This window comes from Gavialis gangeticus, unplaced genomic scaffold (genome assembly GCF_001723915.1).
Source record: "Gavialis gangeticus isolate Ggan-Ray unplaced genomic scaffold, GavGan_comp1, whole genome shotgun sequence".
NCBI lineage: Eukaryota > Metazoa > Chordata > Crocodylia > Gavialidae > Gavialis > Gavialis gangeticus.
The window spans coordinates 101,146,188-101,159,027 of NW_017729033.1; the positions used below are offsets into that span (position 1 = coordinate 101,146,188).

General features: G+C 45.7%; 1 protein-coding gene across 8 annotated transcripts in view; it reads right to left on the minus strand.

Moving 5' to 3' along the window:
• The window catches only part of PTPN13 (protein tyrosine phosphatase, non-receptor type 13), a 278,246-nt gene that overhangs the window by 12,952 nt on the left and 252,454 nt on the right, over positions 1-12,840 (minus strand). For 5 of the 8 annotated variants that reach the window (XM_019525959.1, XM_019525958.1, XM_019525960.1 and 2 more), the window contains 4 exons: positions 11,601-11,738; positions 9,092-9,183; positions 4,591-4,646; positions 3,575-3,678 (listed from right to left, as the gene is read on the minus strand). In XM_019525959.1, coding sequence (XP_019381504.1) covers positions 3,575-3,678; positions 4,591-4,646; positions 9,092-9,183; positions 11,601-11,738 — 390 coding nt within the window. The remainder of the gene's footprint in view (positions 1-3,574; positions 3,679-4,590; positions 4,647-9,091; positions 9,184-11,600; positions 11,739-12,840) is intronic. The other 3 variants (XM_019525962.1, XM_019525961.1, XM_019525956.1) reach the window with 1 other exon arrangement.

The window sequence follows — 12,840 nt, forward strand, 5'->3', positions numbered from 1 at the left end:
AGTGGAGAGATTAAATGGGACAATCAAGTGTTTGCTCAGATGTTGCTTGCAAGAAGACCCCTGGAGGTGGGATACCATCTTAACGCCCTTGTTGTTTGCCCTGAGGGACGCTCCCCAAGAATCGACGCAGTACTCCCCATTCCAGTTGGTGTACGGCCACAGCCCCAGGGGGCTGCTACAGGTTGTCAGGGAAGAATGGGAGCGGCCGATAGGGCTAGGAATATCGGTGGAGAGATACCGCCGAGAACTGCAGGACCGGATCACCAAGGCCCAACAGATCACCGGTCAAAATTTGAAGACCGCTTAAGAACAACAGGAAACCAACTATAACCTGAACCTTCCAGCTAGGAGACATGGTTTTGGTGGCATTTCCGACCTCCTCAAGCAAACAGTTCACAATGTGTCAAGGCTCATTTACAGTAGTTCAGCAAGTGGGGCGGGCTGATTATGAATTACTCAAGCCGGGCCACCGCTGCAAGCGCCAGATTTACCACGTGAAACTGCTGAAGGAGTGGAAAACCCCACAGGGCTAGAAGGCACAAGAAGAGGAGATGGGGGAGGACCTGGGACCACTCTGCCCTGGGTTGAGCAAATCCCCAGGGGAAGGATTGGTGCAGATAGGCAAAGAACTGGATAGCCAGCAACAACAGGAGCTGTTGGCTTTGATAGAGGATTTCCAGGCGGTGTTCCAGGAAACCTCGGGACAAGTCACGGGACTTGAACACGAGATCAGAACACTCCCTGGGGTCCTTGTTAGGGAAAGGTGGAGGCTGATACCCCAGCATTGGCAGCAGGAAATATGGCAGGAGATAAAGAAGATGCAGGGGCAGGGAATCATACAACCATCCCGTAGCCCTTGGCATAGCCCCATAGTGCCCATGGTCAAACCCCATGGGTCACTCTGCCTATGTATAGATTTTAGGAAACTAAATGCCCTGACAACCTTCAACGTATTCCCTATGCCACGTATCACTCACCTCATCGAGGGGATCAGTGAAGTACAGTATATATCTACTCTTGACCTGGCCAAAGGGTATTGGCAGATCCCCATGCGCCCTGTGGATTGTGCCAAGACTGCTTTGGAACCCCTTGGGGCTTATTTGAGTTCATATGTATGCCTTTTGGTCTCAACGGTGCAGCCGCCACTTTCCAGAGGTTGATGGATAACTTGCTGGCTCTGCACGCATTGTATGTGGCAGCATACATCGATGATATCATCATATTTACTCCCAGTTGGCAACAACACCTTAAAGCCCTGAGCGCCATCCTAGGAGAACTCCAAGTAGCAGGACTGACCGCCAACCCCAAGAAATGCAAGGTTGTGCGACGCGAAATGGCGTACCTTGGGTTTTGGGTAGGCTGGGGGACAATAAGCACCCTGACCGATAAGATCGAAGCTACAAGGCAATTTGAGGAACCGCGTACCTGCAAACAGCTGTGTTCCTTCTTGGGGCTTATTAATTATTATTGACGGTTTATACCCTATTTTGCAACCCTCCCCACACCCCTCACAGATGCATTAGCCGGGAGAACCGCGGCATCGCTGAAATGGATGCCAGACATAAGGAGGAGCTTCCAAGACTTAAAGGAGGCAATGCATCATGATGTTATTGTACACACCCCTAATTTTGATGCCCCTTTCATTTCACAGACTGATGCATCAGGACGAGCCCTTGGGGCGGTATTACTTCAGAGGTGCGGGGAAGAAGAGTGCCTGATCACTTTTGCTAGTCGAAAGCTCAGCCGTGCGGAGACCAGGTATGCCACAGTCGAGAGGGAGTGTCTGGCAATACGCTGGGCAATAGAGTACTTTAAGTACTACCTAATGGGGAGGGAATTCGTGGTAGTGATGGATCATGTCCCACTACAATGGTTAACTTGAAAACAAAGTATAAATGCCCAGATCACCCTCTGGGCCTTAGCATTGCAGCCTTTCAAGTTTAGTTATACATCGTCTGGGCAAAAATAATTTCATGGCTGATTTTCTGTCCAGATGGGAAAGCCCAGACAAGCCAGAAGAGGAATCAGGTCACATCCATGGAGAGGAACATCGAACGGGACAGGACACTGCATGTGGAGGCCAGACGCCACAAGGTGACTTAAGGGGGGAGGTCTGTGGTGGCGAGGTGCCACCACAGGCTCCCAAAGGGGAGAGGGTAATCCCCATGGGCTCCAAAGCTTGGAAACAGACCCCCAGTGGGGGTGACTTACCCCTTGCTGGGCAGACAGAGCAGGAGCCAGGACCGCGGCTGCAGCCGTGCGAGCCGGCGTTATGCTGGCTGTTTAATCAGCTGTTGCCTGTGCGGGGAACAGCTGGACCAATCGTGGCGGCCGTACTGGCTGCCGCGGGAAAGTTTAAAAGCCTCACTGGAACCAGGGCAGGGGAAGAGCCAGGGAGAGAGAGCACTGGTGGGCAGCACGCTAGAAGTGATGAGGCTCCAACACGGAAGAGGAGTGACACAGCCTGCGCAGCTACCATAGGCCACGCAGGGGAAACTTCTGAGCCCCCTGCAGGAGACAGAGCAGGGGAAGCCCTCCAGCTCCCCGCTGAAAGCAAGCTAAGGGAAGCATTTAAGCTCCCTGTAGGGAGCAGGGCAGAGGAGGCATCTGAGCCCCCTGGAGGAGGCTGGGGTCAAGGAGGCAGCTCCACAGCCCTCTCCTCCTTAGGGGAGTATTTCTTCTCAGAAAAAAAAAATCCCAAAAAAGAAAAAGGGGAAATCAAAGAGCCAAGAGAAGGCAGGCCGTGCTTTGAGGCCAGAGGGAGGAGAGCCATCTGCGTTCACACCGACATGGGACCCACCCGAATCACATTGCAGGCAAACCCGCAGGGCCGAAATCCCCATTCTATGAACACTCACATGGTCGGCGAGTGGACAGGGTGTAGGGGAGGTGCAGCCCCATGGAACATTGTGCCAAACAATCGTGAGTACTGCCGTTTGTTGGGAGGCACTCCCAGGGAGATCTCCACTGAACCCCTTCTCTTGATAGGTTAACATCAAAGTCGTGGCAGGTGAGTTGAGGGGCAGGGCTATGCACCCGATAGGACATGCAACACGTAAGGCCCCAGAGACCACAGGTACCCAGAAAAGAAGAGTCATCAGGAGAAAAAAAATACAAACAGAGGGATTTTCAGAGCAGTGGAGGGGATCCTGAGCCCACTGTGGGAGGAGGGCACACCCCCGGAGGAGGCTGGGGTCATGGGGGCAGGCCTTGGCCCTTGACCTCCAAGACTGCTGACATAGGACATTCAACAAAGGACCACAGGGTGGCACTCCCATACTGGCCAGGTGTACCTTCCCTTTACGGAACCCTAGGTAGAGAAGTAGGATCGGGGGCAGAGGTGGATATTTTGTTTGCTTTGCTGCATTACTGTTATCTGCTATCACTGTGTAACAATAACATTGTTCTATTATCAAATGGAAGAAGTCATGTTCGGTCTGAGGGTTTGGGTCTGCCCCGGAACAAGGTATCAGGACTGGTTTGTAAATCCAGTGCCAATAACAGCTACTTCTAACATTCTGTGTTTACTATAATCTTTATTTTTCACTGACTGGTTATTTGTTCAACTCCTTGCCTTTATCTATATAATCCTGGTTTATCGATTCGATTGGAAGGTCATCACTTCCCCACGTAATTTCATCTTCATCTGCTTGCCCCATAAGAGGTTCTGAAAATAACCTAGAAAAGTAGAGAACATACAAGTTTATTATTTTATATTAGAAAAAGGCATTTACATTTTATATATGTAAATAAAAAAAATGTCAACGCTATTAGCCTGATATACTCAGCAAAACCATCATGGTGAATGATAGACTGTGAAATTCCCTTAAAAGGGAGAAACTACAATATATATGTTTTTATTTTCAGGCTCAATTCAATGTTGTTCATTAAAGATGGAAGTCTTAATGTCTCATTTTTTAAAGTTTACTTAAGAAAATACCTAGTATCCGCATAGCAACAGTGTAGGGCTGCTGCTACGGCCCCTGGAGCACAGACTGTCAGGGGGGAGGGGGGAAGACATAACATTTTGGCATCCCCACAAAGTGACACCAGGGACTAGTGCCCTCCTCATGGTAATAATGATGGAAATATATGCCGACAAGAAAATGTATGTAGACAAAGTTAATCAATTCAGTCAATGTAATCTAAATCACTACCAGAAAGCAACCGTTTTCTGTCCTTCCTCACCTGAACTTGTTGCAAACCAGTGATCTAGAAATGAAAGGCACATTTGATCTAGAAATGATCTAGAAATGAAAAGCTCCCCTTACCAAGGAATTTGGTAAAATCAGAATGTATGCAGACAATTGGGAAAGCAGATATTTTTTCTATGTCCAAGTAACACAATGGAATTCTAATGCAGATTTTTACTATTCATAATTCACTACTAGCATCCCTGAACCTCAGGTTCCAACTTAGGTTCTGTAGGACCTCTCACATAACATGAATACAGACCAAACAACCCAACAGCAACACATTTATAGACAGGCACTTACGTAGTGCCTGTGGTTTGTTTGAGTTTTTACTTCTTTCATTCCAGAAGTGGAAAACTTACAAATGTCATTTTTACACCACAGTAAAAATTCTTACCTTTCAGGCATTGCTTTGTCTTCACAATGTTCTTCACAGTCCCTTGCTTGTATAGGCTAGCAAAGGAAGTAATGTGAAATATAGTCAGTTACAGCTGATAGGGAACTGTGTAACAACCATACTGTTCTACTATAAGCTCAAATAAACGATGTAAAGAAGTAAATTCAGGTTTTGTGAAAGGTGTCACATTGAAAGCAGTGGGCACTAAAGTTAAGTTCTTTATTCTTCCAAAACGAAATCCATTCCCATCCATATAAATCACAAATAAGCAGCTTCTCCCTGCAGTGAAATGTAGTGAAGTTGCAGAAGTCAAGTCATGTTCCACTTTATGGCCAGGGAGGAGGGTTGCTGTACAGCTTTGTAATAGCTACTCTTTCAGTTTCTCTCTTGTGCTCCTTATTGGGAATAGTGGGTCCAATTGGCCTGCAGAACCTCCAATGACCCTTTCCTGACTGCACTAGACTTTTTGAAAACTTACAAGCACTCCTATATGACTGTTCCTCCAGAAAAACCCTACTGCTGGCTCTTTGTGGGGTTTAGGCTGTGCAGAGTCCCTTGCATTGATATTCTAAAGCAGTGAGTTTCAACTTTTTTCATTTGCAGACCCCCTTGGAAATTTTGAACGGAGGTGCAGACCCCTTTGAATTGTAAGTGTGGATATTCACAGACTTCTGATTGATCATAGTCATCTTTCACTGGCCCCTTAGACAGTCTGTGGACCACATGTTGGAAACCACTATTCTACAGCATAGATGAATTTCATCTCATTCTCAGTGAGAATGGGGCATCAGCTGTACAAACACTGCCATGTTGCCAAGTTAATCTTCTCAGTCATGACTTAGTAATCCTGTGGAAGTAGTAGTTCTTTATATATTGACCATGCAGTCCTTCAATTCTGGACTGAAACAGCACAAAGGCCAAATATGACTATGTGGATAGGTTTGCTTGTTTGTTTTTAACTATATGGGAAGAACTATTTAGCAGGAACCAGGCTGAAGACAAAGCCTTATTTCACACAGTCTGGTCATCTGAAATATGTGGTGGAATCATGGGACAAACTGTGAGAGTTTGGAGCACCCCTTAGCCCTAAGAATTTTCTTATTTCCAAAGCAGGCCCCTACTTGTAGGCTTTTGCTCCCACCTTTATGCACTCAGATAAGTGGTCTGTTTTTCAAAAGCACTTTACATGAGATGCAGGAGTCACAGTTAACCATGACTCACTACTGGACAGGTTGCTGAATCCTACTTTTTAACCAAGAGACACTAAGCCTTTCCTTCAAATGAGGAACGGGTGAGTAGAGTAACAAATATTGAAGAGGAAGTGTTTCCATCATTACAAACAGTATCCGAGGTTTCTTCTTCCTGCCATGAGATATTGGAGTAAGGAACAACATTTCTTCTAAGGACATTTTCATGGTGACAAATAATGTATGTTCAAACATGAAACACTCCCAACATTTGTAATGACTAATTTTTCAGAGAATTATAGGTCTTGCTTACAGCCCATTTTGGTAAATTATAGTACAGCATCTTTCTTTGCAGGTGACAGGGCACATGGGAAATTCCTGCCTAAAAGTGCTGACTTGGCTCTAGTGCCGATTTTACACTTAAAATATTGCCAATATAGTAATATTAATTATGGGCTGATTTTTTATGACATGGCTGTCCTGGCACAAGCACTAGTATGGATACTGCTATACCAGCAAAAATACTATTGCTAAGTAGATATTATTTTGTTTGGGGAGGTGGTATAAGCTGTATATACACTACGAAGGTTTGCTAATATAGCCATAGCAGTGAACCTTTTCTAGTATAAATTAGGTCAAGGAAAAAAAGATGGTCTGACTTAATTCCTAGGCCATTAGTCCACTAAATTCAAATGGTGGGTTTTTAATTACAATGATTAAAAACCCATTGTTTCAATTTAAGGGCTTCTGTCACCGTTACGGTGAGAGGTCGAATCCTTTTTTTTTTCCCCTTGTAGAGCCTGCCCGTCTTTCCTGCAGCTGGAGGGCAAGCTGCTGGCAGGCCGAATGGCCCCTGAGCTGCAGAGGGGCCCCAGTCCTTCCCTCCACAGAGGCAGTGTCCCCTGGGGCCCCCTGGGTGGGTTGCTGGTGGCTTGGTGCTGCTGCCATGGAGGAAAGGTCCCCAGCATCTCAGGGCCTGCTGGCAGCTCATCCATCAGACACAGAAGGAAAAAAAAAAAAAAAAGGAAGAGGATCAGGCCCCTTGCCGCTTGTTTTTCCTCCTCAGTGAAGCCTGCACAGCCCTTGAGCTGCATGGGGACCTGGTCCTTCCCTCTGTGGCACCGGTGCCACCCAGGGCTGCCTGAGCAGGTTGTTGGCTGTGGATTCAACTCTTCCCTGAGCCCACACAGGGAGCAGCGCCCAGCAGGCTTCCAGCGCATGGACTCAGGGAAGAATTGGATCTGGCAGGTGCTGCCTATGAGCTGCGGCAGAACCCACACAGCTAGCACCCCACCTAGGTAGCCCCATGGGGTGCTGCTGCCACAGAGGGAAGGACCAGGCCCCCACGCAGCTCAGAGGCTGTACGGCCCGGTGGCAGCTCATGCAGACAGGCTCTGCTGAAGGGAGAAAAAAAGTGGCGAGGTGCCTGTTCTTTTTTTTCTTTTTGTGGAGCCTGTCCGCCTCTCCTGTGGCCAGGGAGCAAGCTGCAGGCAGGCCCTGACCTGTGGGGGGCCCTGGACCTTCCCTCCATGACAGCGGTGCCCCCCAAGGCCACTTTGGTGGGTGGCTGGCAGGAGGGTGCTGCTCAGTTTGCAGGCAGCACCTGGCCCAATGCAACTGCTCCCTAAGCCCAAATTGGGGAAGCACCCACACACTAGCAGCTTGCCTGGGCAGCCCCAGGAAGCACCACTGTTGTGGAAAGAAGGACTGGGGTCCACTGCAGCTCAGGGACACAGGCAGGCTCTGTGAAAAAAAAAAAAGAAAAGAAAAAGGGATCAGGCCCCTTATTTCTGCCTTCAGCCCGCCTCTCCTGCAGCGGCGGGCTGTCAAAGGCGAGCTGTCAAAGGCTGCAACCTTACAAATAGCTATATTGCAAACTAAACTACACGCAGATGTGGCTTAGTTTGAAACGTAGCAAACTTATTTAAATCATAAAAACCCCTGCACGTGTACGACATGACGCAATTAAACTGCAAAAAGGCCAATTTCCATAATGTGTACAAGTGTCCCTCTATTTTATTTAAACATTCAGCTGGTTGACTCCATAAAAGTGTGGGGTTCAAGTCTGATCAGGCAGATGATCTACTCGTGGCTGTATTCAATATATGATTTTTATGAATGTCTTCTGCTAAATCAGCCTACATGACAATTCTGATATGTAACAGCAGAAGGAGAGTGGACAGCGCACAACAGAATTTTGCCTCCAAACAGAATACTTCTCATATGCATGAGCAGAAGTAAAATATTCCATAGAGCATGGATTATTTTTATTTTCCCTTTGAAAAGCATGAATAATGTGGCCTGACCATAACATGTCATGAGTAACTTAGAACTGAAGTCCACTTAGCATAATTTCTGCTGACTTTCTGCTGGTTCAGCCAAAGAGAGTGTTGCTTTTAAATCACCTACACCAGGGGTTGGCAACCCATAAGCCATAGGCCAGATCTGGTCTAGGAAGGAATTGTACTCAGCCCACAGAGCCAGGACGGTGGCAGCATTTGGAAGTGGGGCAATTCAGTGGCATTCAACAGTGTAGGAATCCACTGCATGATCAGTAGCATTTGATGGTAGAGCAAATCAATACCTGCTGAGTTACAGAGGTTAGCCTGCTTTAGACTGAACTCCATTAATTCGGTTTCCCGCTGCTCAAAGTGTGCATACCCCTGATTTAGGCAGCTCCTGCCAATCAAATGTCTAGCTGAGGATAACTGGGCAGGAGGCTCAAACAGTGAGCGGAGAGGGGGAATTCCATTTACTTGGATAAATATCTCATTGAGACAGTACACTTTTCTATAATGCAACAGCTTAAAGGAAAGGTTATAAAGAATTTAACATTAATTTAATCTTAGAAGAAAGATAAGGGAGAGGGAGCTTCTGATTTGGATTTTCAGAGATAATATACAAAGTATCTGTAATGCTCTTATTTTCCCCCAAACCTGCTTTTAACTCAGATAACTTTCTGCCTAAAACACTTGAAATAGTATTTTAATGGCATTTTGTTAGCACTGCATTTTTAAAAACCCAGTGACTTTCATTTCTGCCTGTGAAAAGGTACTTAAATTAATTCTCTGGTTAGTTCTTTTGCCCAGTTAATGCATCACAGCTTAATTATACCATATTTAAAAAAACTATTTCCATACTCTTGTTTCCTGACACTATTTTAAAAAAATCTATCAAATTATAGGGATAGAGCAATTTAAAATGAAGATGAAATTATTTCTACAAATTCTGTGAGATTAAAGAAATGAGAAGTCAAGGTAAATTGTCTGAGAAATAAGGATCAGCAAAGAATGGCACTACCAACTCTGTCATACCTCTGGAAAGTCTTCAGGCAAAGATGATCCATCACAGTCTGTATCTTCATTTTTCTCCTCTGTCAGCTTCCCATTTGTTGCTAAAGAACCTGCTGGAGAAACACAGTGAAATGACGAGCTGGAGAGATAGGAGACACCTAATTCTCAGACAGATAAAGGACATCTGTATTGGTCCAGCTTACAAGGACTTAAAAGTATAGTTTTATACCTTGAGGTCCATCTCTACTGCCAAAAGAGTGTAAGGAATTTATAGTTTTAAGTGCGAGTCAATCTATTGTATGGGGTTTTTTTGGTAACAAAATCAACATTTGGGGTTATTTCAATTTTGTTTTAATTGAGTAATTATTTGCACTGGTATTAAATTGAGGTGTATATATAAAAACGGCAAGGTTTTAATTGAATTTCTATGTTGGGCTGCTCATGCAGTGTTTAAAGGTCATGGCATGCCGGGACACTGCGATCAAGGAGCCTCATGCTGATCCTGGGGACCACATTGCACCAGGACCTTTAAAAACCATGTGTGTAATCAGGCTGCACAGATGATTTTCTGACATCCCCAGTGCATGAAGCCCTGGGACTGGGGAGGGGTTTCCTGATCTTGGGGTCTCTATGCCAAGACCTTTAAAAACCAGGTGTGTAGCTCAGCTAAACATTCACTTTTTAAAAGTCCAGGGAGCAGTGAGCCTGACATCAGGAAGCTGCTCCCTGATGTCAGGCTCATACCATTTGTCCATCTACCTCCAGGGAGTGGGTGGAGGCATCAGGTCCAGCACTTGGTGCTGGCCCCAGCCCAATTCCACTGACTGGGTAGGGAACAGCTGTGTCTTGGACCATGGGGCTGTCCCATTCTAGATCCCAATGTTCAGCTGAGCCTTGAGAACCATCGTGGGTCAGCCCTGGCATGCCACACATTCAGTTTGAGGCATGATACAAATGAACCACAAAGATCTTACACATTGGGCGTGTCTACACGTTTGTAATGCTTGCCTAAATTTAATGTGCATTAAGGCATTTCAGGCTCGTATCTACACATGCACAAGTTAAAGCACATTAATGATGTGTGTGCAGGCTGATGTGGGACTAAAATTGGTCCCAAGTCAGCCCATACACAGCATTAATGCTCCTTAATGTGTCTACACATGCATTATTGTGCTTTAGCTATTCGTGCCTGCTTTTGTAGGTATCAAATTTAGGCATGAATAGCCTAAAATCACCATTTTTAAGGTGCATTAAGGGTGCATACATGTAGATGTGCACCCTTAATGTGCCTTAAATCAGGGTAAAGCACTTTAAATTGGCACATGTAGATGCACACATTATATATGGAAAAGCTTTGTGGCTTGTTTGCTATATTAACATGCTACAGATGGACTTGAATGTGTGTCAGGGTCACTATTTATGGTACAATTAACACCTTAACTGTATTAGTGTAACACACAGAGGGGACTCAAGTCACAAAAAGCAGCAGAGAGAAGGAGAAGGAACTGTGCATCTTTTGTGAGACCTGATTGTCATGGACTTGAGCAAGGTAGACAAGGATCACACTCAGGTGCCCAGATCTGATCCCATATATGTCTGTAATTAAATTTACAATAATCCTAAATCAGGATTCTATTTACTCTGTATAGTCATCATGAGTTATCAACAATTGATGATAATCATCAAAATTAGACCCACATTAACTATTTCACTACTATGACATGCCCTAGGTTCAATGCGCAAGCTGTACTGTTGTATGAAAAGCACCAGATCTTCAGAAGTCATGGAGCTGATTTAAACTAGCTGAGTCTCCTCTTACTCAGTAAACACATTCTACTAGTTTTAAGAGCATGTTAATAGATGACAACACAGTCTAGAAGGAACAGGAGGAATAGGGTTAAAAGAATTATAATTAAGTGAGGCGTGCCAAGAGCTAAAAAATTCCAGTGACAGCTACCAACTTGGTTTAATGCAGTAATGTGCAAGTCGACTGTGATGCCTCACAGGAACAGTTAGCATGTACTATTCCCCATTAGCGTTTACTATCTGGCTCATTTCAGCTGACAGTGGCTGTTCTGTTGCAGAGACAGCAATAAAGGTGTGGAGCTGTACTGATTTATGCAGAACCAGGTGCAAAGTAAAATACAAGAGTAAGGAGAGGATTAGCAAAGAAAAAATACTGTATGCTTCTCAAAAATGGCAGGTGTAATTTTGCAACTGCAATGGATGCAATTTGGGTATCTGATCATACTTCTAAAATAGCTAAACAACATCATCAAATCTACTCACAAATGTCTGTAGGCACAAAAGCACTCCCAAAATCAGGGGGGGCAGAGGGTGGAGATCAAGACTTTCCCAAACATTCTCGCATTTAGAAGTAGTGTTTTTCTAATGCACTGTATCTTTTGGAAAAATTAATTTTGCAAGCCACCTCTATTCCATCTCTTTTTGTTAGCTGGTCAGTCAATTGCTCATTCAACATTCATTGCCTCTTCTTTGTGTACTCTTCACTTCCACTCCCACATAGTACCTGGCACTTGGTCACCTGACGTTGCCCTACTGCGATTTAAGAGGTTCTGGGCTTCCTCATCGACAACATCCAACAGATACTGAACAACTTCATTGTGATCATCCTCATCATAATACTCATCATCTGGCATCTCAGTTTCTATACAAATAAATTAAACAAGATAACAGAAAATACAAAAAGATGAATGGTCCTAAAGGAAAGAGATGACAAAAAGGGGTAGTTTATCAAACAGCAGCTATTCTAAGCCCTTTCTTTAAGATATGCCAAAATTTACGGTTTTCATTCCTGCCTTTATGCTATATTTCTATTTCAAAACTGAGCCTGCCAGGGAATGGGGGGACTGCTGCCACTGCTGGCCTGCTAAGCCATCCTTGCAAAGTCAGCAGGCCAAGGCACTTAAGGGAGCCCACCCCTGCCCCAGCCTTGGAGAGAGCTGTGGGCAAGGCAAGGGCCCCCAAAGGGACACTTGCCTGCCTGTACACAAATGCCAGGAACTTGGGGAATAAACCTGTCCTCCTGCTTAACACAAACAACGAGACCTGGTGGGACTCCAGCCATGACTGAGCCACAGGTATAGACGGCTATACCCTGTACAGGAGGGACAAAAGGGGCGGGGGCGTAGCTCTCTATCTCAAGGAGAGCTACATGTCCCTGCAAGCTGACATTGGAGCCCAGGGTGGACTAGAGACCCTCTGGGTTAAAATCTGTGGGGAACACGGCACAGGGGACACAATGGTGGGAGTCTATTACAGACCTCCGACTCAGGATCAAGAGCTTGACCAGGAGTTCGCCAGGGAACTGGCTGAGGTCGCACATTCCTGGAGCATGGTTGTCATGGGAGACTTCAACTACCCAGACATCTCGTGGGAAGAGCGCCCAGCCAAATCTGAGTGGTCACAAAGCTTTCTTTCGTACATGGATGAGCTCTATCTGATGCAAGAAGGTGATGGGCCGACGAGAGGTAAAGCACTCTTTGACCTGGTTTTGGCAATAGGGATGACCTAATCAGCGACCTAATGATCAGAGGGAAGCTGGGTGACAGGGACTATGAGCTGATCACCTTCACCATCCGCCGTAAAGCTGGCACCTCAGTCAGCAATACAGAAGTCCTCGACTTCAGGAAAGCTGACTTTGACAAGCTCAGGAGGCTTGTCAGGGTGGTTCTAAAGAGGCATAACCCAAACGGGAAGGGAGTTCAGGATGAGTGGTTGCTCCTCAAAGGAGCGACCATGGATGTACA